Source organism: Bubalus kerabau, chromosome 17 (assembly GCF_029407905.1).
Source record: "Bubalus kerabau isolate K-KA32 ecotype Philippines breed swamp buffalo chromosome 17, PCC_UOA_SB_1v2, whole genome shotgun sequence".
Classification (NCBI taxonomy): domain Eukaryota; kingdom Metazoa; phylum Chordata; class Mammalia; order Artiodactyla; family Bovidae; genus Bubalus; species Bubalus kerabau.
In genome coordinates, this window is record NC_073640.1 from 52,343,997 (window position 1) to 52,371,933 (window position 27,937).

The 27,937-nt window shown below is 51.3% G+C and overlaps 1 protein-coding gene across 2 annotated transcripts; it reads left to right on the plus strand.

Moving 5' to 3' along the window:
• Window positions 1-1,119: 1,119 nt before the first annotated feature.
• Window positions 1,120-27,788, plus strand: SUPT5H (SPT5 homolog, DSIF elongation factor subunit). 2 transcript variants are annotated; one of them, XM_055551977.1, is made up of 30 exons: window positions 1,120-1,209; window positions 1,476-1,553; window positions 7,010-7,175; window positions 10,518-10,583; window positions 11,103-11,114; window positions 11,608-11,677; window positions 11,793-11,861; window positions 11,967-12,032; window positions 12,327-12,357; window positions 13,107-13,175; window positions 16,023-16,274; window positions 17,414-17,503; window positions 17,611-17,681; window positions 19,315-19,420; window positions 19,650-19,743; window positions 19,831-19,967; window positions 20,382-20,537; window positions 20,619-20,765; window positions 21,609-21,755; window positions 21,842-21,967; window positions 22,930-23,014; window positions 23,345-23,464; window positions 23,545-23,647; window positions 23,731-23,858; window positions 23,949-24,054; window positions 24,514-24,672; window positions 25,008-25,176; window positions 25,292-25,495; window positions 27,196-27,291; window positions 27,368-27,788. In XM_055551977.1, the coding sequence occupies exons 2-30, from the start codon at window positions 1,479-1,481 to the stop codon at window positions 27,509-27,511; spliced, it is 3,264 nt and encodes a 1,087-aa protein (XP_055407952.1). In that variant the 5' UTR covers window positions 1,120-1,209; window positions 1,476-1,478; the 3' UTR covers window positions 27,512-27,788. The 2 variants fall into 2 exon arrangements, with proteins under 2 accessions (XP_055407952.1, XP_055407953.1); XM_055551978.1 differs by lacking the exon at window positions 1,120-1,209 and adding an exon at window positions 1,279-1,297.
• The last annotated feature ends 149 nt before the right edge of the window (window positions 27,789-27,937 follow it).

The following is a 27,937-nucleotide window of genomic DNA, read 5'->3' on the forward strand; positions in this document are numbered from 1 at the left end:
AGAAAAAGAAACTTTTTTGTGTGTGCCACTGTCAGCCCATCAGTAACTCATTCCCCTGTAACTAAATAGGTATATATTAAATTTATGTAAATTGAATCCAGATTTCTCATCGCTTATGTGGGAATTTTAGCAATGCGTTCTAAAAGCTCCCGATTTTTTTTTCCCCCTCCATCAGGTTAATTTTTCTCTCTCCCTGATGCCTGTTCTCTTTGCCATCTCTCTGACAAATAATTCAGTTCAGTTCACTCAGTCGTGTCCAACTCTTTGCGACCCCATGGACTTCAGCACGCCAGGCCTCCCTGTCCATCACTAACTCCTAGAGTTTACTCAAACTCATGGTCCATTGAGTCGGTGATGCCATTCAACCATCTCATCCTCTGTCGTCCCCTTCTCCTCCCGCCTTCAATCTTTCCCAGCATCACGGTCTTTTCAAATGAGTCAGTTCTTCGCATCAGGTGGCCCATCCAGTTACATAGATATTTTTTCTGAGCTTAGGTTACCTCGTCTGAGAAATAGGGGTACCTACCTCCCAGAAATGTTTCAGAGGCTGTGAGATAGAATCTGACTTATTTGCAAATTTGTTGTTGCTGCTGCTGCTGCTATGTCGCTTCAGTCGTGTTCGACTCTGTGCGACTAATTCCCTGCCTCCTCACGGCTTAGCTCACCGCGTTAGACATCTGGACTAAATTACTTCTGGCTGATGCTGAGGCTGAAATTCCAATTCTTTGGCCATCTCATGCGAAGAGTTGACTCATTGGAAAAGACCCTGATGCTGGGAGGAATTGGGGGCGGGAGGAGAAGGGGACGACAGAGGATGAGATGGCTGGACGGCATCACCGACACGATGCACATGAGTTTGGGTGAATTCCGGGAGTTGGTGATGGACAGGGAGGCCTGGCGTGCTGCGATTCACGGGGTCGCAAACAGTCGTATACTGAGCGACTGAACTGACCTGAGAAAAGGCCGATCAGAGGGGAGTTAAAACACGCCCATTTGACCCTCCGAAAATGTCGGCTCCACGCCCTACTTTAAGAACTATCTGCCACTCTCAATATGGCGTCCTGAAGTACGTCATCGGGGACGAGCCTCGGGAGTCTCGCGTTAGGCGGGCGGGGCCAAGAGGTAGGTTCTCGCGAGAGAGCACGTCAATCCCTGTTAGGCGTCGTGTGAACAGCAGCTGGTAGCGAAGGCTAAAGACTCGCTAGAGCGGTGAGCGGGTGGGTTGGTGGCCGGGGTAGCTGGCCAGGCGGTTACTGGAGGCCAGGGAGGCGTAGAGACTGTATTAGGAGCTCGGGAGGTATGGCAGGTGGCGTGGGGGAGAGGGTTCTCTTTCGAGTTCACGGTTACCAGAACAAGGCTGCCGGAAGTGCGCTTAGGGGTTTTTCTTCTCCCTGGAACCCTGGGGGAAACTGAGGCTCGGGGTGGGATTCCGAACTGGGGGTTTCGCTGAGGCCGCTGTCTTTCCCTGCGAGCAGAAGATGTCGGACAGCGAGGACAGCAACTTCTCCGAGGAGGAGGACAGCGAGCGCAGCAGTGACGGCGAGGAGGCCGAGGTCTGTGGCTGGGACGCTGGGGGAGACTTGGGGCCTGGGGACAGGACCAGGGCAGAACGGCTCCTCTGGGAGCTTAGAGAGGATCAGGACGAGCTCTGGTCTCTGGGAACTTACAGGTTGTCGGGAGGGAGAGAGAGAGAAATAGGCAAGCCCAAGTCAAGCAGAAGCGCAGGTGCTGGAGGCCTTGGATAGTCCAGGTACAATGAGATAGCAAGTGATGTTTGACATATAATAAGAAATATTAGTGTTTATTTTTAGGTAGGCTCAGTCACTGGCGAAATATACCTTTAGTGTTTACTACATGCTAGACACAATTCTTAACCCTTGGGCTAAACCAGTAAGCAAAGCAGGTTTTTAAAAAAAATCTTTCATTGCTCTGGTGAAGGTAAACAAACATAGCTGATCAGTAAGTCATTTATTAAGCTAGAAGACACTGGAGAAACGTAGAGAAGAGAAGGGGACTAGGGAGTCCTGGTTGAACTTTCAGTAGGACCATGGTGCACCTGGGAGGGTGACGTTTGGCGGTGATGGAGTGAGTCATGTCATATGCAGGAAGAGTGTTCCCATAAGGGGGAAGAGCAAGTGCAAAGTTGGGAGCATGTCTGTGGTGGTCAGAAATTAACGAGTCCAGTTTGCCTGTGTCAGAGAGCAGCATAGCACTAACAGGAACCAGATCATGTCAGATCTTAAAGGCTGCAACGAGGAATTTATCCTTAACCGAGTGAGGTGAAGCCATGAGAAGTTTTTGAGCAAAGGAGGCGTATGATCTAATATTTTGAAAAGATCACTGTGGCTTTGGGTCTGTTGAATGTCAGTGTTTAGGAACCAAATACAGACATTTCCTGGGACATATCTGATTGTAGCTATTCTTTTATTCTGCTGTTAGCCTCTTATTTATTTTTGATTTATTCATTTGTTGAACAAATGAATATTTGAGCACCTTCTGCTCTGTTCCAGAGACTTCCTAGGTGTTAGGGAGAGTGGAGCAAGGCAAATTTCTGCTTTCACAGAGTTTGCATTTAGTAGGCAATGATTACAGACTAACAAAGAGATGACACTGTGATTACAGAAATGCCAGTTTATTGTTAAAGTTAGTTGCAACACTTGTAAAAAATTTTATGTAAAAATCAGGTGAGGCCTACAGCAGTTCTTTGCTCAAAAAGTGGCACCACCCCATCTTTTTTTTCACTGTATATGGCATATAGGATCTTAGTTCCCTGCCCACAGATCAAACCCGTGCCCCCTGCAGTGGAAGCTCGAAGTCTTAACCACTGGACCATAAGGGAAATCCTGACACCCACCGTTAAAACTGGGAATTTCTCTACTTCCCAGAGTATATTAATTGCCATTTGTCATCATGCAGATTTAAGAAAAGGAAAATTTCATAACCTGGGTTCTGGAAAACATCAGCTAGATGGAGAGTGCCATAGGCTTCCCTTGAACTGCCTCATTTACTTATGTTTCCTGTTTGCCCTCTTGCAGGCATTTGATTGTCAATCCTTGTCATGCTCTTTGAGGAGTCCTTAGCTTGCCAGAATAGGAATGGGGCCAATGGGAAGATGACAAGAAAGGCCTTTCCTTCAAGCTGTCTCACTGGGTCCTTGGTCCTCTGACTCATGGCTTCAAGACACTGAGCTTGTGGTTAAAGCCGGCTGGTAATGAGACCAGGATCCCCAGTTCCTTTGCCTGGCTGAGGTAGTGTGGTTTGTACTGTGCAAGTCTCACTTCCCTAACACCACATCGGGCTTTTTTTTCCCTCCACATTGGTCTTTTTTTTTTTTTTCCCACATTGGTCTTTTAAGTCACCTGCAGGCTCACCTGCTCTCACCAGGAAAGGCAAGGAGAGCAGTGTGAGGGCTTTCCTCACCTCCCGAGATGGGCCTGATTGGGCTTTATATTTTCATTTTAGTTGTGCTGGGTTTTCGTTGTGGCACAGGCTTTCTCTGGTTGTGGCTCGCAGGGCTTCTCTTGTTGCGGCGTGGACTCTAGTTGTGGCACGTAGGGTCCGTCGCTGCAGGCTCGGGAGTTGCCGCACTTGGGCTCATTTGCTCCCTGGCATGTGGCATCTCGGTTCCCTGACCAGGATCAAACCTGCATGCCCTGCTTTGTGAGGCTGATTCTTTTTTTTTTTTTTTTTTGAGGCTGATTCTTAACCACTGGACCACCAGGGAAGTTCCCTGGCTGGACTTTTTAGACAGCCAGGTGTTGACATGGTCCTTAAAGGACTGGCTCCTGTGAATACACAGGGGTGTGTGTGTGCTGAGTCTCTTCAGTCATGTCCGACTCAGCGACCCCATGGACTCTGTGTAGCCCACCAGGCTCCTCTGTCCTTCTCTAGGCAAGAATCCTGGAGAGGGTTGCCATGCCCTCCTCCAAGGAATCTTCCTAACCCAGGGATCAAACCCAGGTCTCCTGCATTGCAGGCAGATTCTATACTATCTGAGCCACCAGGGAAGCCCTAGATAGACAGCTAGAGATGGCAAATAATGAGCCACCGTTGAGGCAGTTATCTGGTTTATTATTCAGCTTAATTCCATCACCAGGGATTAAACCAGTACCCCTTGCAGTAGAAGCACAGAGTCTTAACCAGGGAAGTCCCTGAATGACCTTCTTATTCATCCATTCAGCAAGTGTTCTTTGAGTTCCTGTTATGTTAGGATCACAGTCTCCCTCATGAGCCCTGTGTTGAGGTAGTTTATCAGCCAATGGTTACTCCAGGGCATGCTGAGGATGGACTGTGTCAGAGCATGTTCAAGCCCTGAGGTAACAGAGATAATAGTGAGAACTGTCTCCTCAGAGAATGGGAGCCAGGTTTGGAAAGAAAACTCATGGAACTGCCCCAGGGCGATGATGCAGAGTTCCTGGAAATCAGGCTGTGGTCCTGATTTGAGTTGAAATAAGGGATACTATGGGCTAGTCAGAATTCTGTTTTAAACAAATACAATTGACCCTTGAACACAATGGTTTTGGATTGCTTGGGTCCAATTTTATGTGGACTTTTTTTTCAATGGTATATTATACCCCAGGTCCAAAATGGGTTAAATCGCGAGATTTATAATGGTGGATACTGAGAAACCCTGTATTTGGAGGGTTGCCAGTAAGTTATGTGTATATTTTTGACTGCATAGAGGGTCAGAGTCCCAACCTCCGTGTTATCTGAGGGTCAGCTGTATTTTTAAAGTCATCTTCTGTTCCCAGCCCTGGGCTGGGTGGTGTTGAGGACCTAGGAGTGTCTGAGCTATCTTGGGCCTTTCACTCAGGGACCTAGCTCACGTGGTCAGGGCTGTGATGGTGGAAGCCCAGAGGGTTGTGAGCCTAGAGAATGTGCTTGACTCTCCCTGGTGGGGAGAGGGCAAGCATCACTTCCTGAAAGAGTATTTTGATAGAAGTATGAGTGAGAGGCAGAGGAAGATGGCTTTTGTGCTGAGGACGGATGGTGGACTGTGCTAGGAGAGCATGCTGTAAGAGGCTCAGTGAGTTTGGACCTGGTGTTTAGGAGGGCAGCCTGGGGATGTGGCATAGAAGGAGGGGCAGTGGGCACAATGTCCACTTACACACCAGGCAGCTGGGGAGCTGGGTCTTTACCTGAGGGCAGTGGGGAGCCCTGGCTGTTTTAAGCAAGGGACTAAATGATCAGATTGATGTTTTAGATCATAGTTTCCCAAGACTGTAGATGCTTTCCAGCTGGGGAGTAATGAGAAGTGCTTTTAGATGGAATAAAAATAAGACCTGAACCCACATTGAATCATTTAGTAAGACAGTTATTTCCTTTTTATTTGCACATCTTATCTTTTAATTGGGTCATGGAGAAAGTTTCACTTTAGTGCTACTGTGTTTTGAACACCTTTCTGAAATTTGCTAGTCTCTGTGTTTGGCAGGGAGAACAGGCTTTAGGCTTAGCCTGCAGGAGGCAACAGGCAAGTTCCAATCATGTTGGAACTTAGTTAACATTGTTTTCCTTTTAATTTTATGGTTACTTTTTTATGGTTATTTATAACAAGTGAAGTGAAAGTTGCTCAGTCCTGTCTACTCTTTGCAACCCCATGGATAGTTCATGGAATTCTCTAGGCTAAAATACTGGAGTGGGTAGCCGTTTCCTTTCTCCCAGGGATCTTCCCTACCCAGGGGTTGAACCCAGGTCTCCCACATTACAGGTGGATTCTTTACCAGCTAAGCCACAAGGGAAGCCCTATTTATAACAAGCTAACCTTTAGAGTTTTAACTTCTGAAATGTTTAAAAGCAAAAGAAGTGCCTCTTCAGTAAAATTTCCAGTGAATTTAAAGAAAAATACCAAATTGGTTGTTCTGATGTGGAGATGGTGAGAAGTCATGAAGTTAATGAGGGAAAGGTTAATGTTTGAGGACACTGTTTGGTATGAATCATTTCCTTTTGTGATTTGTATGAAAAGAGGGATTGGAGGTCAAGAGACAGGAAAGGAGGCTGGGGCAAAGGTTCAACTTTAGAGGGCAGTGTTCTGGCCCAGGCTAGGGGGCTCTGGGGAGGGAGAAGGGATAGATCGAAGAGAGAGATAATGTTCAGAAAGTAGAAAGATCAAGAGTTTGGTGCCTAGTGGGAGCTAGAGGAGGCTAGCACGGGTCTAGGGAAAGACCCTGAAGCCAGTTCGTGACATGGTGGATGTGAAGGGCTCAGATGACATCGGGGGAAGGTATCCAGGAGGCTGGTAGCACATGAGGGTGTCTAGTTTTGGGGGAAAGTTGGGGACTGGAGACGGATGGGGTTGTCATCTACAGAGACAAGCAGTGAGATCGTGGAAGATAAAAGGGCCAGAGAGAGAGTGCATAGAGGGAGAAGGAAAGTGGGCCTTTGGCTGAACCCTGATGATTGACACCAGCATTTGAGGGGTGAGCCCAGTAAGGGGAGCCTGCAGAGGAGCAGGTGGAGAGGTTAGAGAAAAACCAGGAGTGATGTGGCAGATACCAAGGGCAGAGCATTTCCCTAGGCAGAGAGAAGTCAGTGGGGTGAGAAGTCTTACGGGTAAGGACCAGAGACTGTCCACAGAATTAGCTATGGCAGGTGATCAATGACCTTGGCAAGCAGTGTAGACTGGAAACAGCTCTGGGAGTCATTGTCACAGTGACACAGCCAAGGGAGTGGATGCGATGGCCTGGGGGAGTCGTGGTATAGAGAAAGACAGGAACCAAGGATCAAGCCTAAAGGAGAGAGAGTGTTCAGAGGCTCGGCAGAGGCTAGCAAGGAGGTCTAGGGGAGGGGGAGCCCAGGTCGGCTCCTAGGTATTGGTTGGGTGGATGGTGATGCCGTCACTGAGATAGGATGGCTACTAGGGAGGCCCGGCCAGGGTGGAAGGGCGTGTTCACAGAGCAGAGGGGGCGGTGATCAGCCAGGCAGAGCTGAGGTCAGATTTAGGGATGGAGAGCATGGTGTCTGGATTTGGGGGGTTCAGAACACTGGTTCCCCAACCCCCCCGATCCTGCAGGTAGAGGAGGAGCGGCGGAGTGCAGCGGGCAGTGAGAAGGAGGAAGAGCCCGAGGAGGAAGAGGAGGAGGAAGAGGAGGAAGAGTATGATGAGGAAGAGGAGGAGGAAGATGACGACCGGCCCCCCAAGAAACCCCGCCACGGCGGCTTCATTCTGGATGAGGCTGGTATGTGACAGGGCCGGCGAGTGCTGGGCGGACGCTGGACTTCCACCTTCGGTTCTGTTTCTCCAGTGTGTTATACTTGTTTGGTAAATGTCAGACACTCAACGGTAGAGTAGTCTACAGTGCCCTGTGTGCCAGCGGTGGTGAACAGCTCCACGCTGCGCTTGTTTTGTGTATTCCTCCTCACTCCCACCCACTACCAGAAGACGTTGAAGCAAATCTCAAATACATAATTTTACCCCCAAATATTCCTCTGAATAACCTGTAAAATAGATCCTTTTAAAACACAGAATTAAAATACCATTGTCATGTTTTTAAAAACTAACGATAGTCGTGCTAGTCCTGAAAAGCACAGGTGACGTAGAAGTAGGCAGCTGGACAGGGCAGCGGAGGCGGACAGATCCTGGCCTGGCTCTGCTCTTTTCCCCAGGGGCCCTGGGCAAGCGGCTGCCTGTCTCTCTCAGCCTCTCTGCTGTTCTGTACAAGGCAGCAGGCAGGTCTGCCTACTTCAGCAGGAATATTTTCAGGGATTTGGGGGATGAAGCGTGTAAAGCACATCAAGTTGGTGTCAACCCAAAATGTAATGGCCAGCTTGCAGTAAGCCCTTAGAAAACAAGGCTGTTATTTATTCACGTTATGTGGGCCCACATCATATCTACTGTTCTGTAACTGCTTTTCTGTTCAACGATTGTGGAGGTGTATATGCTGTAGATAGCTTAGGTTAAATGAGTTAAATGTAAGGAAAGTTTTCTGAACATTTGGCAGGTCCTTAATAAATTTTAACTGTTAGCATCATCATCATAGAAATATGTTTTTTCTGACGGCTGCTTAGTGTTCCATTCTAAAATATGCTTTATGGAACCAGTCTCTTGGTGGATGTTGAAATTGTATGTAAATTTCAGTAGTGTAAGCAGCATTACCATGAATATTTTCATATATATTTAAACACACATATGCAAGTTATTACCTTGGCTAGGGGTTCTTAATCTTTTTTTGTGCTGTGGCCCCTTTTAGAGTCTGCTGAAGCCTATGGAAATGTGAGTCCCCGACCCGTCTCAGAATCATGTTGTGAAACGCATTAAAAAAAAAAGTACATAGGATTCCAAAGAAAACAATTATGGTGAAATACGGTATCTAAATATTAAAAGAACATTGTAATGTAGATTTCTTTGGTGGGCTAATGGTTAAGAGTCTGCACTTCCACTGCAGGGAGTGTAGGTGCAATCCCTAATTGGGGAAGTTCTATATGCTGTGCAATGCAGCCAAAAAAAAACACTGTGATGTATGTGCTGTTTTTTTAGCATATTGAAAAAGCAAGGTTTAATGGAGGATCTGTTAAGAATCTAATTTTGAAGTAGCAATGACTGTGAGTAATATTTTGAGGTATCTGTAGTTGTACTGTGCTATGAAAGTACCAGACTTCACTGCTTAACACTGCTGTGGTTTGTTGCCATTGCTCATGATGGATGTAAATACTTAGAGATTAGTGAAAATGAAGGTGCAGTTTTTTCATCTAACATAGACCGTGCAGATTTTCTACATGGTAAATCCCTAAGTCAAACTGCTGGACAAAGGGATACATATATTTTTAAAGCTTTTTGATACCTTTGGCCAAATATAAGCTCCCAGAAAGGTCCCACTACTTGATACTCCCGCCATCTGTACAAGCGATGCTTGTCCCTGTGCTTGTTGCCTATGCCCAGGCAAAGGGGAGTGACTTGGAACGCCACCCCTCATTTTCTTGGGACCCTCTTACTGGAGAGGAAACCAGGGAACAGAAGGGCAGGAGATGCCCTGGGTATTCCTGGTTCTCAGAGAGCTTCAGGCCTTTTCTCAAAGGCTGAGGGGGAAGGAGTCCTTGCTTAGAGAAAAGGTCTTAGCAGATGGACTCAGATCAAGAGAGTGGATAACTTGCCATCTGACACAGATGGTGGTCGCTAGAGACACCCACTTGGTGGTGGTGGGAGTGTCACTGGGTACTGCCTGTGGGAAAGCTATGTGGCAGTGCCCATTAACATTCACCATGCAGGGACCCTTAGAACCAGCAATTCCCTCTGAGGAATTCACCCCCAGGTACCGAAAGATACGAGAACAGATGCTTGCTGCAGTCTGGTGTGCAGTTGCAAATGTTTGGTGACTTCAGCGTGCACTCTTGATTAGGGCCTGGTATAATGAACTCTGGGCTTCCCTGGTGGTTCAGCAGTAAAGAATCTGCCTGCAATGCAGGAGCCGCGAGTTCGATCCCTGGGTCAGGAAGATCCGCTGGAGAAGGAAAGGGCAGTCCACTTCAGTATTCTTGCCTGGGAAATCCCATGGACAGAGGAGCATGGCAGGATACAGTTTATGGGGTTGCAAAAGAATCGGACCTGACTTACCAGCTAAACGACGACAGCATAATGAACTACAGGGCCGATAATCAGGTAGCACGTGAGGCACGTGCTGCTGTGGAAGAGCTCCAAGCTAGTCTTATTGCTTAAAGAAAGAGTGGGTTAAAAACTGTGTGGCAGGAAAATAGCAGTGGGGGGTTTATAGGCATTTCTTAGGTGCGGCCAGATTATCTCTAGAACAGAAGCTGGTCGCACAGTTGCATCTGGGAAAGGGGACTGAAAGGGCTTAGAAATGGGAGGGAGACTCACTTAACACTTACCTCTTCTGTACACTTTGGAATTTTTTGCCATGTTAAGTTTTTAGTGTAGTATTTAATACATACAAAAGAATATACATAATGTAACGAAGAGGTTAGGTGCATGGATCCTGGAGCCAGATTGCTTCTCAGGTACCAGTTGAGAGCCTTTGGACAAGTTAGATGACCACCTGTGTGTGTCTCTCTTACTGTGAAATTAGAAGGATGGTGGTACCTCCCTTAGGGTGGCCAGGAAGATTCAGTGAGGAATCTGGCAAGTACTCAGAGGAGGGGCAGAGCACCTGGGACCCTCTCATTAAGTGTTGGCTGTTAGAAATGTAAGAGAATAATAATAAAACCAACAAACCATGAATCCTGTCTTAAAAAAAAACAAAAAACTATGTACCAGTCTTCCCTTAATAGTTAGGAGGGAACTTTTTTGCTTGCTTATTTGGATCTTGTTTTTAAAATGGATCTGTGGGTGGTGGGAGGGAGGGATGACTTTTAGAATCAGGTGGATCCACACATGAGACTGTCCCTGGGGCTTAAAGCAGCTCTGAGGCCTTGGGCGGGAGCCTCGCCTGTCCAAGTCTCAGGGTCCTGATCTGGAAGCTGGGGGTCCATAGTAGCCAGTGCCCGGAGGAGATACCTTCTGGGAGCTGGTGTGATGAGGTCACCTTTGCCCTGGCTGCACCGCTGAGCACTTGGCGTTTCCGTTTCAGATGTGGACGATGAGTACGAGGATGAGGACCAGTGGGAGGATGGAGCAGAGGACATCCTGGAGAAAGGTGAGGGGGGCCCACCTCCGGGAGGCCGCCGGGGGTGTGGCCGAGAGGGTCTTGAGAGCCCACCCACCCCCCGCACTGTCCTGCCCCTCACCTCCTCACCTTGCTTCTTTCTGTCGTTGCCAGAGAGACCAGCTCTGCACCCTTTTCCTTTTAGGCCCATGAGCTGGGGGGTTGGGGGCTGTGGGGAGAGGACTCTGGGATCCCAGGGCCCCAGTAAATCCCTTCTGGGGGTTGGGGGGGGCAGGCTGTATCCCAAGATACCCCCCACTTCTTGGGCCAGTGCCACCCCTTCCCTGTTATTTTCCGTTCTGTGCGCCTCATACATTTCGGCTTCTCCCCCAACCACCCAGTGCCTGGCCTTTACTTTTGATTTTCAACCTTCTTGTGTCCCTCCCTTCCCCTGTCCCCAACCCATTGGTTGATTTTGCTGCTATAATTTGGCTCATACTTTGTCTGCCCTCGCCCACCACCACCACCACCACCACCACCACCACCACCACCACCTCTTCCTCCAAGTAGAAGAGATTGAAGGTAAGAGCTTGAAAGTGTGATTCCCCACCCTCCTCCCATGTCCTGACATCTCTCCTTCCTGCCCGTGGCACCCTCCCTCACCCCTGACCCCTGTCCAGCCCTGGGGGCTCTGACTCATGCAGAGCCCACAGGTAGGGGGTTCTGGGGCCAGATCTGGCCTGGGAAAGTATGTGTGTGTTTATGTGTGAGTGTTGTGGGGTGCAGGGGTGAGGGGCTGGGTGAGTGGCGTGGGACAGAGTTCAGGGTGTGCTTAGACAGTGGTTGTGAGTGGCTATGAACAACTGAGTGTCCCCAGCTCTTGGGCCCCACCCCCAAGAAGGACACTGGGAGCAGGATGCTGAGCAGGCCAGACCAGGGGCCGAGGGTTGGGGGTTTCCTCAGTGAGGTGTCTCCTGTCCCAGGACCCAACTCTGACCCCCAAACCCCCACCGCTTTCTCCAGGCCCCCGCTCTTCATCTCCCCTTACTCACCCTGTCTGCCCATTTCTTTGCAGCTTCCAACATTGACAATGTTGTCCTGGATGAAGACCGGTCTGGGGCTCGCCGCCTGCAAAACCTCTGGAGGTGAGCTGAGATGGGAAAGGGTGAAACCGGCTTCATGGGGAGATCTGGGGGCAGGTCAGCCCACCCTCCTCTGCGCAACCTTCCATTCTCGTTCACTTTCTCTCACACACTCCAGGGACCAGCGAGAAGAAGAACTGGGCGAGTATTACATGAAGAAATACGCCAAATCATCTGTGGGAGAGACGTAAGGGCTTGTGCTGGGCCGGGTTGGGGCTGGGAGCATGTGGTCCCTTAGAAGGGTTGGGGTCTGACAGACCCCCTTCCTGCCTGACTGCCCCTCTCTCTCCAGGGTGTATGGAGGGTCTGATGAGCTCTCGGATGACATCACCCAGCAGCAGCTGCTCCCAGGAGTCAAGTAAGAGGGTGGGACAGGAGGGCTTAGGTGGGAATTTTTATGGGGTGATGTGCCCACATGGCTCACTCCCTGAAGTGAATCAGGTCACAGAGTTGCACAGACGGAGTGGTGGCTGGTGGGGAAAGAAGGGAATGGCAAGTTGGTGCTTTTCTCTCTCCTTCCCCTGCCTGCGGATGGCAGGATGGAGGAGGGAGAGAGTGTGGAGGGAGAGGAAGAGGGGTGGGGTGTGGTGATTTGTGTGTTTCCCATGAGGAGATAGATTTACTAAAGGGCTTCTTTTTCCTCTCCTGTCAGGGATCCCAATCTGTGGACTGTCAAATGTAAGGTGTGTGCCCTGGCCTCATGGCCTGAGGAAGGCAGAGGAACAGAGAAGCGGCCTTGTCAAGGGAACTCGCCCTCTGTCCTCCCCGGGTCTCCTTGACCTGTCAGTCTCTTGGTCCTTCTTCCTCTGCCTCTGCATCCTTCTCTCTCCTTGCCCCGCCCTCTTCACCCCTCCCCTCTCCCTCCCTCAGTGTCTCTCCCAGGTTTTCTTGCTGTCTGTGCCTGTTGCTCTCTAACTCCTCCATCTCTCTTGTTCTTCTCTCTCTCCTGTTTTATTTATTTTCTCTTTTTTTGACTGCACTGTGTAGTTTGTGCGGTCTTCGTTCAACCAGGGATCGAACCCAGGCCCCCGGAAGTGAGAGCACTGAGTCCTTTCTAACCACTGGACAGCCAGGAAAATTCCTGCTGTCTTACTTTATCTTTTGCACAATGACACTGTCTTTCTTTATTTTTTTAATTGAGGTGTAATTGACTTACAATATTATGTAAATTTCAGGTGTACAACATAGTGATTTGCAGTTTTTAAAGATACTGCTTTCGTAGTTATTACAAAATATTGGCTATGTCCCTTGTGCTGTGCAGTGTATGCTTATAGCTTTAATTTATTTTATACATAGTAGTTTGTAGCTCTTAATCCCATACCCCTATCCTGCCCTCCCTGGCTCTGTCTTCCTTGCTGCTCTCTCCTACCCACTTTTCTATGTCCTGTTCTCCGTCTTGTCATCTCTCTTAAGCCTGCCTTTATTCTTCCAGATTGGGGAGGAACGGGCCACAGCCATTTCCTTGATGCGCAAGTTCATTGCCTACCAGTTCACAGACACGGTAAGTTGGATAAGCAGGCAGCCTCGGGGTGAGAGACGGAACAAGTTCAGAGGTACCAGGTACCCCAGCTGAGCAGCACTGCCTGTTAAGTGAGCTGCTTCAGCTAGAAAATGACCCCTTTCTGGGTTGAAGGATTCTTTTGTGCCTGTCGAGATGCTGTCTTCATTCTCTCTGCATTTCTGGCAGGGTTCCCCAGCCCCTGCACCCCTCTGAAAGTCACCCATGTCTCTTCCTGAGCCTTTTCTGCCTGAGAGTGAGTTCTTCCTGTTCACCAACCCTGGTGGGCAGCTGTCACCCTCTTACTGTTTGGCTGGGAGTCCTAGCATAGGGCATTGTGGCTAAGTGCATCACAGAACAGGCCTGTCAGGAGAATTCCCTCCTTCTCTTTTTCAGTGTTATCAGAGTCCACTGAGCCCCTCCTCTGGGCTGCTCCCAGCCTTCGGAGACGCTGAGGGTACAGCAGTGACCATGCCAGAGCTGGTCCCTGCCCGTCAGGGCTCGCTTACGCGCAGCGCACAAACATGAAGTAATGCTGACTGCGTGCAGGGCCGCAGGTGCTGCAGGAAGGGCACAGATCTATCTTTAGACTGTTGAGCTTTGAATCCTGCCCCTGCGGCTTCCTCACTCTATGACCTTGATCGAGCCACTTCCCCTCTCTGTGCCCCTTGCTTTCACCTCAGCATCTTTAGAATTAAGTTATCTTTGAACATGTCCAACTCTAAGTCAGGGCTTGTTCTACAGCATGTGTTCAGTACATGTCATTGTTTTCAGAGGCGTAATTGTTAGTTTTGGAACCAAGGCGTGCTGACTGGTAACTTGCTCACTGAGTGTAATTTGTATTAGACCAAGTGCATTGCTTTTACCTGCCGGGGCAGTGGGTGTGTGTCAGTGGGACCAGTGGACAGTTGCAAGATGTGCAGATCGTGATTTTAAATGTGCTCAGACTTCTGCTCTGTGCCCTGGGGAAGATTCTAGTAACCTCATTTGAGATAGGACTGAAATGGTACATGTATATCATAAAAGCCAAAATCTCTCCATACCCGAGTCCCATTTTCCAGAAGTAATGATTGTTGGTTTGTGTGCCTTGGCTTCATAGGTGGCTCAGTGGTAAAGAATCCACTTGTCAGTGCAGGAGCCACAGGAGATGCGGGTTTGATCTCTGGGTTGGGAAGATCCCCTGTTGGAGGAAATGGAACCCACTCCAGTATTCTTGAGGGGAAAATCCCATGGACAGAGGAGCCTAGCGGGCCACAGTCCATGGGGTTGCAGAGTCGGACATGACTGAGGGACTGAGCACACAATCCTGTGTGTCTTTCCAGACCATCTTCCCTGCATACTGAAAAACGTGCAGTTTGTTAAGTCGCTTCAGTTGTGTGACTCTTTGCGACCCCATGGACTGTGGCCCGCCAGGCTCCTCTGTCCATGGGATTCTCCAGGCAAGAATACTGGAGTGGGTTGCCATGCCCTCCTCCAGGGGATCTTCCTGACCCAGGGATTGAACCCAAGTCTTTTACGTCTCCTGTATTGGCAGGTGTATTCTTTACCACTAGCACCACCTGGGAAGCCCCATTTTGGGTATGTGTATTGTCAAAACCAGGAAAACATGGAATAAAAACTTGAATTTCTATGTTTAAATGATTATTAAAATATCTAATACCTAACAGGTATTTTAAAAGATAAAAGGGTATAATATACATATCATTCTGCAGAGAGCCTTTTCTCAGCACCATGATCATCTTTCTGTGCCCAGGAACTATAAAGTTGTTTCCATTTTTCGCTATTAGGAACAATACTCAAACAATCTAGTTGCTTTTTAAAAAATTGAAATGTAATTCACATACGATATAAAAATATTTTGCTGGATTTGATGTTCTGTTTCATGAAACGTTTTTGCATCTATGTTTATAAGAGATTTAGTCTGTAGTTTTCTTATGTTGTCTCTGTTAGGTTTTGGTATCAGGGTAATAATGGATTCATAGGACTGATTGGGAATGTCCCCCTTCTATTTTTTGGAAGCTTTTGTGAAGGAGTGGTGTTAATTTTTAGATGTTTGGTAAATTTCACCAGTGAAGCCATCTAATCCTGGGCTTTGGGTGAGCGGGTGGGCGTGCATGTGTGTTTTTTGATTATTAGTTCAAAATCGTTACCTTGTATAGGTCTATTAAGATTTTCTGTTTGTTTTTGAGTCAGTTGTAGTAGTTTATGTCTTTCTACAAAAAAGAAATATGCCTTTCATTTAGGTTGATTTATTGGTATGCCTTTCATTTAGGTTGATTTATTGGTATGCCTTTCATTTAGGTTGATTTATTGGTATGCCTGTCATTTAGGTTGATTTATTGGTATGCCTTAAAATTCTCTTAAGTTTGGTTGCTAGTAGTGTCCTCTTTCATTCCTGATTTTGGTAATTTGAGTTTTTTTCTCTTTTTTTCCTTGCCTTGGTCAGTCTGGCTAAAGATTGGTCAAATTTATTGATCTTTTCAAGCAACCACCTTCAGTGGTCTTCCCTATTGTTTTTCTAACCTCTGTTTCACTTATTTCCATTCTGATCTTTATTGTTTCTTCCTTCTGCTTGCTTTGGGGTTAATTTCCTCTTTCTTTTCTGTTTTCTTAAGGTGGAAATTTAGGTTATTGATTTGAACAAGTTTTTAAGTTGGCGTTTGCAGGTGTAAAGTAGCCTCTGAGCGCGTCTTTTCCTGTGATAATAACTGCAGTGCGCTCCTTGGGATGGGCCGTTGCACAACATGTTTCTGTGGGAAAATCCCTAGAAGAGAGCTTGCTGAGGTGGCAGTCATTCCTGGTACTGGCAGTCACGTCTCACTGTCTCTGCCCACCGGCTTGGCCCTCCAGCCCCTGCAGATCAAATCGGTAGTGGCACCTGAGCACGTGAAGGGTTACATCTACGTGGAGGCCTACAAGCAGACCCATGTGAAGCAGGCCATCGAGGGTGTGGGCAACCTGCGGCTTGGCTACTGGAACCAGCAGATGGTGCCCATCAAGGAGATGACGGATGTCCTTAAAGTGGTGAAGGAGGTGGCCAACCTGAAACCCAAATCCTGGGTCCGCCTCAAGCGGGGCATCTACAAGGATGACATTGCTCAGGTGCCTGGGGCTGGGCTGGGGTAGCTGAGGAGGCCAGGGCTCTCTGTTCTGTCCTCCCTTCTCTATGCTTTACCCTTTCCAGCCCTCTAATTAGTCAGAAAGCAGAACCCACTCAGGTCAGGTGAAGCAGAGTCTGGACTTCGTTGTGAATACAGGAAATGGAGGACCATCTTCTGTGGGTGTTGGATGAATGTTAGGTAATGATCTGAAGATGGTGAGGAAGTGAGCCATGTGAAGTTCTCGGGGAAGAGGTGTGGCAGAAAGCAGCATGTGAGCCAGGATGGGTGAAGCAGAGTGAGCGAGGGTGAGAGTGGCAGGAGAGGAGCTCAGGGAGGCAATGGGGGCCTGTAGCCCATCCAAGAACTTTGCCTTTTACCGGAGTAAGATAGGAGGCTCCAAGGGAAGCTTGGATTTTAATAGGATTACTCTGCTGACTATATGGAGATCAGACTACTGATTCTCAAGCAGGGTTACCCCCAGGGAACCTTTCACATAGAATGGAGACATTTCTGGTGGTTTTAACTGGGAAATGAGTTGATTCTAACATTCAGTGTCTGACAAGGCCTGGGACAACCCCTCACAACAAAGGATCACCTGGCTAAGGAAACCCTGCAATAGACAGGATGGGGCCACAGGAGCAGGGAAATCAGTCGAGGAGACTGCTGTCTGGGTTGCAGGTGCCAGTGGACAAGACCGAGGTTGCAGTAGTAGAGGGGGGAGAAGAGGTCAGAATTGTTGAAGGCAGCGCTGCCAGGTTTGCTTCCAGGTTGGATGTGGGTATAAAAGAAAGACAGGAGTGAAGAATGCCTCCCACGTTGTGTGCCTGAGCAAAAGGAAGAATGGAGGGGACCTGTGGGGAGAGGAGCGGGTTTGGAGGCAATCAGGAGATGAGCTGCGGTTATGCTGGGTTTGACGGACCTTGTAGACATCCAGGTGGAGTTGTCACGTCGTCAGTGGGTACTTAATTTCAGGCTGGAGGGAAGACAGGCTGAGAATGAATCTGGAGGAGTTACCAGCAGTTTCATTTCCTCTCATCATGCTCTGTCCCTGGCCCTTCCTGGCATCTCCTTGCCTTCCCTGTGTCTGGAGTTGGGGAGGGAAGGCTGGGGCCCTGCTGACCTCCCGACCGGACTTCTCAGGTGGATTACGTGGAGCCCAGTCAAAACACCATTTCCCTGAAGATGATCCCACGCATCGACTACGACCGCATCAAGGCCCGCATGAGCTTGGTACTGTGGGGATGTGCTGCTGGGACTGGGGAGGGAGTGCTTGATCCCTGCTGGTGGCCAAGCCCTCGTCCCTCACCCTTCCCATCCATGCCTCTTTTCCTACACAGAAAGACTGGTTTGCCAAAAGGAAGAAGTTTAAGCGGCCCCCACAGAGGCTGTTTGATGCAGAAAAGATCAGGTGAGCGTCCTGGGGCTGGGCTGGGTGCCCAGATCTGTGGTGTAGGATGTCCCTTTGCAGATTCTCCTGTAGAGCTGGGCTCCCAGAGCCATCGAGGGTTTAGTTTATGAGTGGTTAACTTGGCAGTATAGCCTTAGCCAAGTTATTTAACATACCTGTGCCTCAGAGTTTCCTCTGCTGCAAAGATCAGTAAGAGTAACCCCCGCTTCCTAGGATGGCACTGAGACTCAAAAGAATTAATATGTGTGTGTGTGTGCCCAAAATAGCACTTGGTACCTAGTCAGTGTGATGAACGGTGTCACGCATTGAAATGAGATTTATCGACACATCAGGCCTTATAGTCTCTTTCCTGATTGCCTAATGCCTGGACACCTCAGATGGGGGTACAGAGCCCCTTCTGCTCAGGACGTCTCTGTCCCCCTACCCCTCCCCAGCTGAGTGGACCTCTGGAGCATCCCAGGGTTTCCATCGCCCAGGGCTTCTGGGGGCTCCAGCGGGGAGGGTAGGCAAGGAGGATGAAGAAACAAAAGCAGCCAGTGACACTTGCCCTCTGGTCCTGCTCTGGAACACATCGTAAATGTGAACAGCCAGTTTTTTCATTCTGATAAAGGCTGGATTGTAGAATGAGCCTTTTGATCTGCTAGGCTGGGCTGATGCCCCCAGGCCAGGCCAGGTTAGTACTTCACATGCCTGAACTGGACTCATTTACAGCGCTGGTCTCCCCCCAGCTGGAAATCCCCTTCTTGAGAACAAACCAGAGCGACCCTTCCACGCAGCCGTCGGCCTGACGCGGTGCCCAGACCTGCCCAGCTGAGCACACTCGAACCCCTCTCCCTAGGTGCACCGTGTGCATGAGAAGATGGTCGGCAGGCGGAACCCAACCTGCTCCGCACGCTCCCCTTTTTGAGAAGTGGACAGGCTTTCCCTCCCCACCCTAGCAGCATGGGGCAGGGTCTGAGGGTCCCCCTGCCCCACCCCATGTGCAGGCCAGTAGAGTTAAAGCACAGGCTTGGGAGTCCTAACCCCTGCATTTGAACCTTGACTCTTAGACTCATAGGCTTGGCCACCTTGGCCATATCATGCACCCTCCCTGAGCTTTACTCTCTCACTTGCCTGAGAAATGAGGGTCATATTACTGACGTCACGGGCTTTGGACAGGAGTCAGTGAGGTCACGTGTGTGTGAGTGTTAATCGTTAGCATGGTCTGATACTTTGTCTAGCTCCTACTCACTGAGTGAGTGCTTGCCGTGTGCCAGGCACTATTGTAGGGTAAATACTGAATGAATTAAAAAAAAAAAAAAAAAAAATACTGAATAAAAGATGCTAGGTCCCTGCCCTTCTGGAGCTGCCATTCTAGGGAGATGTATCAAACAGGGGCTCATCAGAGGGTGTTAATGAGCTCTCATTAAAAATAAAGCAGGGAAGGGGGCAGCAAAGTGCAGAGGGTCAGGAGCAGTGTACCCTTCCATCGAGGCAGGGCCTTTGGGCTTTGTGAGAGGTCACTCCCACCCAGAGGGGGTGTTTGGGATGGGATGGCTCAGGCATCCCATGTCCACTTCCCCTTTTGCCAGCGGAGGAGACTGAGGCCCAGCAAGCCTCTTAATGCCCTCTTCTCTCCCCTACAAAATCCCAGATCCCTGGGGGGTGACGTTGCCTCCGACGGTGACTTCCTCATCTTCGAGGGGAATCGTTACAGCCGGAAGGGCTTTCTGTTCAAGAGCTTTGCCATGTCTGCTGTGGTAAGGGTCCCAGAGGGAGTTGTGCTAAGGGTGGTAGGGAGCAGGGAGGCCCAGCTTTCTCCCTCCTGCAGTCCAGGCCCCAGAGCAGTGGGTTATCTGGGTTTGTCCCAGGTAATTCTCAAAGGAGTATCCCCAGGAGAATAGCCTCACCATCTTTCCAGCCCATTAAGCTGGGCTGTGCCACTGACCTTCATCTGCTTCCTTCTCTTCCTCTGGTTTTGGGACTCAGATCACAGAGGGTGTGAAGCCCACACTGTCTGAGCTGGAGAAGTTTGAGGACCAGCCAGAGGGCATCGACCTGGAGGTGGTGACTGAAAGCACAGGTATGAGGGTCACGGTCGGTAACCCAGCCCAAGGAGAGGGCGGCCCACGGTGCGCAGCCCCCAGGTTAGCCTGTGTCTGCCCCGCAGGGAAGGAGCGGGAGCACAACTTCCAGCCCGGGGACAACGTGGAGGTGTGCGAGGGCGAGCTCATCAACCTGCAGGGCAAGATCCTCAGCGTGGACGGCAACAAGATCACCATCATGCCCAAGCACGAGGACCTCAAGGTGGGGGCCGCACCGCCTGTGTGTGCGTGCTGGGTTGCGAGCATGATGAAAGCATGGAGCATTCCTGAGCTCACTGGTTTTAGTTTGCTTGGGGTGGGTGCATCTGACACTTGTCCAGGCCCAGTGGTGTGTGTCTGAGGTGAGGCTGTCTCCAGGTGGGTCTGAGGAGGTCTCTGTAGTCTGGTGTCATATGTCTTGGGGATGGCCCATCTCTATGCAGGGTTAAGGCTTGTCCAGGCTGGGGCAGGCTGAGGGTGGTCCCAGTGGCCTGAGGTGGTCTCCAGTTGGGGGCGTGAGCCTAGCGTGGGTTGTGGCCCGGACATTCTGGGAATACGAGTGGAATCTGAAGGCGGGTGGGCACATGGTCTGTGGTGACTTCCTTAACCTGCTTGCTGACCTCATCCCCATCCCCAGGACATGCTGGAGTTCCCAGCCCAGGAACTTCGCAAGTACTTCAAGATGGGGGACCACGTGAAGGTGATTGCTGGTCGGTTTGAGGGCGACACAGGCCTTATCGTGCGGGTGGAGGAGAACTTCGTCATCCTCTTCTCTGACCTCACCATGCACGAGGTAGCTGGTAGGGGGCTGGGAGCGGGGTGGATGTACACGGAGCCATGTGGACCCTGCTTCATCCACTCCCATCTCCTACAGCTGAAGGTGCTCCCCCGGGACCTGCAGCTCTGCTCGGAGACGGCATCAGGTGTGGATGTTGGGGGCCAGCACGAATGGGGGGAGCTGGTGCAGCTGGACCCCCAGACCGTGGGTGTCATCGTGCGACTGGAGCGGGAGACCTTCCAGGTGTGTGTGCTGCACGCAGGGGCCTCCTCTCCCTCCAGCTCTTCATCCTGGGAGGTGGCGGAGCAAGGTGGCCGAGAACCCAAACTGCTCCGGGTGCAGACCTGGCTCTGTCATGCGGGGCTTGCTGTGTGACATCGGTCGGGCAAGTGCATGTCAGTTAGCCTCTCTGTGCCTCAGTATCACACCTAGTGAAAAGGAAGTAGCAGCGGCATATGCTTCATTAGCTGTGACTGAATCCCTGAAGTCAGATATGTACCTGGGCACTGGGTGCTGGGCTTAAGGGCTGGGTACAGCTGGTGTCTTCCTCCCCTTCACTGAGGATGTGGCAGCCAAAGAGTATAAATGCTTAGGACCCCGGCCTCTGGATTCACATCTCCGCTCTTTTACATTCTGCCGTGTGACTCTGAGCTAGTAACTTGCCCTCTCTGGGCCTGAGATTTTCCCTCTGAAATGGGAGCTGTAACAGCACCCACCTCAGAGGGAAATTTTGAGGCCTCAGTGGAATCTTGTGTGAAGAGTTTAGCACCCGTCTGGCACAGAGTGATGGATAGACATTAACTATTATGTTAACATTTGTTCCTCTGCTCATCTCAGGTCCCTGATGCTCAGTCAGAATGGAGTCTCCTTCTAGAGGGTGTTCTGGAATGATGGGGACATTTTTGGTTGACCTGGTGCCCAGGGGGTGGTTCCTAATATCACCTGCCCCAGAGTCAGGGAGTCTAGACATCCTGCAGAGCTTGGGACAGTCTCCCATAGGAAGAACCATCCCACTGCAGGGAAGCCCTGCCCCACATGACGCCTTTCCACTCTCAGCCACTCGGTTCCCCTCCCGTCCCTTCGTAGGTGCTGAACATGTATGGGAAGGTGGTTACTGTCAGGCACCAGGCTGTGACCCGGAAGAAAGACAACCGCTTTGCCGTGGCCCTGGACTCAGAACAGAATAATATCCACGTGAAAGACATCGTCAAGGTCATTGACGGCCCCCACTCGGTGAGTATAAGCTTTGTCCCATCTGTTACAGCTGAGAGATTTGGGATGGAGCGTGGCCACGAGCTGACTGTCCTTCCCCCATCCAGGGCCGGGAAGGCGAGATTCGCCATCTCTTCCGCAGCTTCGCCTTCCTGCACTGCAAGAAACTGGTGGAGAACGGCGGCATGTTTGTCTGCAAGACCCGCCACCTGGTGCTGGCAGGGGGCTCGAAGGTGAGGCGGGCATGGTGGCACCCTGGCTGCTGGCCACCTGGCTCAGTTCTCTGGTCTTCCCTGGCCTCAGGAGTGACACAGATGGGTTTGGTGTCCATTTGGACAGATGGGCAGATGTCAGTGTCTGTCTACTGGCTATCTGGCTCAGTTCTCTGGTCTTCCCTGGCCTCAGGAGTGACACAAATGGGCTTGATGTCCACAGGAGGGCAGATATCAGTGTCGGGTCCTTGGCAAATTGTGAAAAAAAAAAGGGCTTTGAGATTCTGATCTATCTACCAAATCATTTATTCATTCAGTTTCATTGCGCACCTGTTAGGTGTTTGACACTGGAGCTGCGGCAGTGAGCAATACAAAAACCCGTCCTGCTGCTGCTCTGGAGTGAGCAGATAAATAAATGCATGCGCAGTACAACTTGGGCTGATGATGAAGGATAAACCAAGATAAGGAGATAGAGAGTATGGGGGTTGCTGCTTTAGAGAGGACGTTAAGGACAGACTCAGCTCCTTGAGGAGGTAGCATTTAAGCCAGAGACTTGAAGGAAGGGTCGGGGCGCCCCATGCGTGTCTCGGGACAGCACAGTTCCTGAGGTGGGATTTGTAGGAAATTGTGCAGAACCAGGTATCCGAAAGGAAATCAGATGTGGGATCTAGGGAGCTGGGGTCAGGAGATGGTCTCCTCAGGGCCCTGCAGATGGAATGCGGAATCCCCATGCCTTGCAGTTTGTATATCACCAGGGGTTTAAATTCCTGACCACCACGTGGTAGTCCCACTCCTTGCCTCTTGATTGACAGGCCCACAGTGGCATAGGGGTGGCAGTTTTCCTAAAGGGAAATTGAGCCATTGTGACCAGAAGGAGGGAGGGATGGCTGCTGGGCAGGTTCAAACAGCAGACGGATGTCTGGGGCCTGGCAACCTGTCACTCAGGCCCTGGCTACCAGTTCACTTCTTGTCCCTCCCCCTAGCCTCGCGATGTGACCAACTTCACAGTAGGAGGCTTCGCCCCTATGAGCCCCCGGATCAGCAGCCCAATGCACCCCAGTGCTGGAGGTGAGGGGGATCTGGGGTGTGGATGTGTCTGGGGGGTGGAGGAGGGATGTAGTTCAGCCTGCACTCACTATCTGCTCTGGGCCGGCCTGCACGTGGTAAGACTCACAGCCCAGGGGAGACCCGACCCCCAACCCCCTGCCAACAGTGACAGTCCAAGGCGGTCAGGGCTGTGAAGGGAAGGCCCAGGGCTCTGGTGGGGGGGCCCCCAGAGGAGGCTCCTAACCCAGAGGTTGGGGGGAGTCAGGCGAAGAGGGGGCTGGAAGGGACCTTGGCTATCAGTACAGCATGTGGTGGGGTGGACCGGGGACTGGTGACATTCTTCCTTCCCAGGTCAGCGCGGTGGCTTTGGCAGCCCAGGTGGCGGTGGTGGTGGCATGAGCAGAGGCCGAGGGCGGAGAGACAACGAGCTCATCGGTCAGACTGTGCGCATCTCCCAGGGGCCCTACAAAGGTGACCTGCGGGGCCGTGTGGAGGCCTGGGGAGGGGCGGGGGAGGAGAGCCCGCCCTCTGACCTCCTGCCTCCCCACCAGGCTACATTGGTGTGGTGAAGGACGCCACGGAGTCCACTGCCCGCGTGGAGCTGCACTCCACCTGCCAGACCATCTCAGTGGACCGCCAGCGCCTCACCACTGTGTACGGGCCAGGGCAGGGCTGGGAGGAAGGCTGTTGGGCGGCGCGAGGGCCCTGCTCACCCCACTTGTTCTCTGTGTCTACAGGGGCTCACGGCGCCCAGGTGGCATGGCCTCAACCTACGGGCGGACACCCATGTATGGCTCCCAGACGCCCATGTACGGCTCTGGCTCCCGCACGCCCATGTACGGCTCTCAGACGCCCCTCCAGGATGGTGAGCACTCCCAGCAGACAGGGATGGGGGTGATGTGGAGGGGTCTGGAGACAGGACAGAACTGATGGACACATCTCTCTCCTGTTCCAGGCAGCCGCACCCCGCATTATGGCTCTCAGACGCCCCTGCATGACGGCAGCCGCACTCCTGCCCAGAGTGGGGCCTGGGACCCAAACAACCCCAATACACCGTCACGGTGAGCTGGGGCCGGGGCAGGGTTCCCTGAGTGTTCCTGTGTGCGTGCCCGTGTGCATGAATGGTTCCACTGCGTGTCTGTGGAATGGTCAGGTCTGTGTGACCTACCCTGAGTCCTCTGCTCCCAGCCCCAGGCTGGTTATGTGAAGGAGGGTAGGCCTTGCTGGGGCTGGAGGCAAAGTCATTTCCCCAGCTCCCATCCGAGTAGCGATCTGGGATTAAGACGTGGGCCTGGAGACAGTGTGTGACCGCCCTCAAGTGGCTGGTTGCATGACCTTGGATGGGCAATCTCATCTCTTGTTTCCCAAGTCTGGCCACCTGTGAAAAAGAGGCCTCTGGATGGGGCTGTTGTGAGGATGAGGTTGCCTTGTTTTGCCTGGTGTTCCGTGCTGTCCTGGAGGCGTTTGCTGCCTTGTTGTGATCACCATAGTCATTCTCAACAGACCTCTCTCCCCAACAGGGCTGAGGAAGAATATGAGTATGCCTTTGATGATGAGCCTACCCCATCCCCACAGGCCTACGGGGGCACCCCCAACCCCCAAACACCTGGCTACCCAGACCCCTCGTCCCCGCAGGTCAACCCACAGTACAACCCACAGACTCCAGGGACACCAGCCATGTGAGTCCATTGGGGCTAGCCCTTATCAGCTGCTGCCAAAACCTTCTCACTGCCAAAACCTTCTCGCTGCCAAAACCTCCTCACTGCCATCACCTCCTTCTCTCCTTCTAATATTTATTTATTTGGTGCATTGGGTCTGCGTTGCCTCATGCGGGATCTTTCATTGCAGCATGTGGACTAGTTGTCGCCTGTGGGATCTAGTTCCCTGACCAGGGATCGAACCCAGGCCCCCTGCATTGCAAGGCGGATTCTTAACCACTGGACCACCAGGGAAGTCTCTTCTTTCCCCTTCTAATGCCCCCAACTAATACCTGCTTCACTCCTTGTCTCTACAGGTACAACACAGACCAGTTCTCCCCCTATGCGGCCCCCTCCCCGCAAGGCTCCTACCAGCCCAGCCCCAGCCCTCAGAGCTACCACCAGGTGGCGCCAAGTCCAGCAGGCTACCAGAATACCCACTCCCCAGCCAGCTACCACCCCACACCCTCGCCAATGGCATATCAGGTACTGGTCAACTTACACGCCCTTGAGTGTGCTGGGCTAAGATGGGCCTTGGGCCTGTAGGGACACCCAGGCCAAATGACCTGTTCCCAGCAACTGCATCCCCTTTTCCCTACAGGCCAGCCCCAGCCCAAGCCCTGTTGGCTACAGTCCGATGACACCTGGAGCTCCTTCCCCAGGTGGCTATAACCCGCACACGCCGGGCTCAGGCATTGAACAGAACTCCAGCGACTGGGTGACCACTGACATCCAGGTGAAGGTGCGGGACACCTACCTGGATACACAGGTGGTGGGGCAGACAGGTGTCATCCGCAGTGTCACGGTAAGTAAGGCCCCAGCTGGCGGGTGGGCAGGCATCCTCTCCTTTGGGGCCCCCAGTCTCTGTGGTTACTGGTTTGTCCTGGTTTTCATTGTTGTTGTTTGTTTTTCTTATTGTCTATCCACATCTTCCAGTAGCCGTTTATAGCTCGAGACGTAGATGTGGAAAGGTTTGGCGTGCAAAATTTCACAAGGCAGGGAGTTCTACCTTTTATGCTCATGGCCCCCATCAGCCTGGGAGATCTGGTGACTGGCACCCAGGAGTATGGTTACTTTTTGACAGTTCAGTAACAAGAACTGAGTGCTCCTCTGTGCCAGGCTTTGGCTTAGCACCAGACCCCCATGCCCCATGGGCACCCACTGCTTCAGCTTTGCCGACCCTTCATTCTTCCTAGTCACTGAATTCTCTTCAGCCTCAGGGCCTTTGCTCGTTACTTTCCTTTGTCTAGAACTCTCTTCCCTCCATTCTTTGTCTAGTTAACTCCTACTCATCCTTCAAAGCAACACCTGGGTTGTCCCAGGTCTGTCTCTTGTGGGTTCATGTAATTCCTTTTCATGTTATCTACCTGCTGCCTAAAAGCTTAAAGTTTACCCATATGGGATTCTTTGATTACCAGATCTGTATTTTCTTCCTAAGTAGCCCCAGTTTCTCTATGCGGGACTGACACTTTGTTGGCCTTTCAGTAAATATTAATTGAATTAATTAAACAAACACTGGAGATGAAGACAGCTCCAGCCCTACCCTCACAGATCTCACATTCCTGTGGGGGAGACAGACGTGTCCCCAGACAGCCTGAATGGCCAGAGCTGGGATATGGGAAGCACAGAGGGGAAGGGGAACTATGTGAACCCTGGGGAGGCACCTCACCCAACTTTATAAGTGTTCAAGGAGGGCTTCTGGGAGAAGGTTAATGTCTGCGTTGAAACCTGAAGAATGAACAGGAGAAAGCCAAGGGAAATGGCAGGGAGGGGGCTGAGGGTGCTCTAGCTAAAGGGCATGTGCAGAAGCCTGCGGGGGAGGGAAAACCTGGCATATGTGGGCAGTTGAAGTCTATTCATTGTGGCTGGAACTTAAAGAGTCAAGGGGGAAGGTGAGTCGTGAGGCCAGAGGAGAGGCTAGAGCAGGTTACATGCCAGCCTGGAGAACTTGGATTGTGTCCTGAGGACACTGGTGAGTGGGCATCTCAGCAGGGATGGGATCAGATGTGTGGTTGGGAATTAACTCACTTGTTGCTGTGTCATAGGTGGATCAGGTGTGGTGAGACGGGATCAGGGGCTGGGAGCCCAGGGGGAGGTCAGGTTGCACTACTGGGCTGTGGGAAGGAGGGAGGAGCCTAAATGGACAGGCCGGGGACCCTGGGGCCATCCTTGAGAAGGGGGCCCAGGAGGAGGAGCAAGTGTCGGGTGAAGCTGAGGCCAGTGTGGGACACGAGTGAGGGGCCTGAGCAGCAGTCTCCCTTCTGCCCTAAGTTAGCTTCATGCAGATGCTTCTCTTGCTGGTCTGATCACCCTGCCCCGCCATCCCCTCTACACCACAGACCTCAGGCCTTGGAACCAGGCCCAGCCTTCCCCTTTCCTGCCCCTGTGTCACCTTGGGAAAGTGACTTCTTAGAATGAGTCCTGATCTTGTGTCCGTTGAGGGCAGGGGATTATCAGTCCTGTGTTGGGAGCTGGCCAGGCTGACCAGGCTGTCCCCACCCCCAGGGAGGCATGTGCTCTGTGTACCTGAAGGACAGTGAGAAGGTTGTCAGCATCTCCAGTGAACACCTGGAGCCCATCACCCCCACCAAGAACAACAAGGTAAGGGAGGGCAAGGGGACGTGGGGGCGTGGGGCTGCTGCCGTGGCCCCTGACCCCGTGTGTTATCCCCCTGCAGGTGAAGGTGATCCTGGGTGAGGATCGGGAAGCCACAGGTGTCCTGCTGAGCATCGATGGTGAGGATGGCATTGTCCGCATGGACCTTGACGAACAGCTCAAGATCCTCAACCTCCGCTTCCTGGGGAAGCTCCTGGAGGCCTAAGGCAGGCAGAGTGGACTTTGGCAAATAATCTGACAGATGGAGAGCATCCCTCTTTCCTTCCCTGGCCCTTGGCTCTGACTTGGGATTCAGGGCCGGGAGTAGGGCTAGCCTGGTGGTTCAGAATTTCTTTTATTTTCCTTTCTGTGTTCCTATCTCCCTCCCTGATATTCATGGGAATCAGAGTAGAGTCTGGGGGAGGGTCCCCACCTTCTTATTCCCCACCTTCCCCAGCTTGCTTTTGTGTTACGATCTTTCAATAAAAAACTGTTTGGTCAAAGTCCTGTCTGTTTGTGTTCTGGTTTGTAAGTGGGGTCACTTGCAGACCCCATTTAATACCTTGCTGTGGGGTCTTCAGCAGATAATGGTCCTACTTAAGCCTCATGTTACTCAATGGACATGAGTTTGAGTAAACTCCGGGAGTTGGTG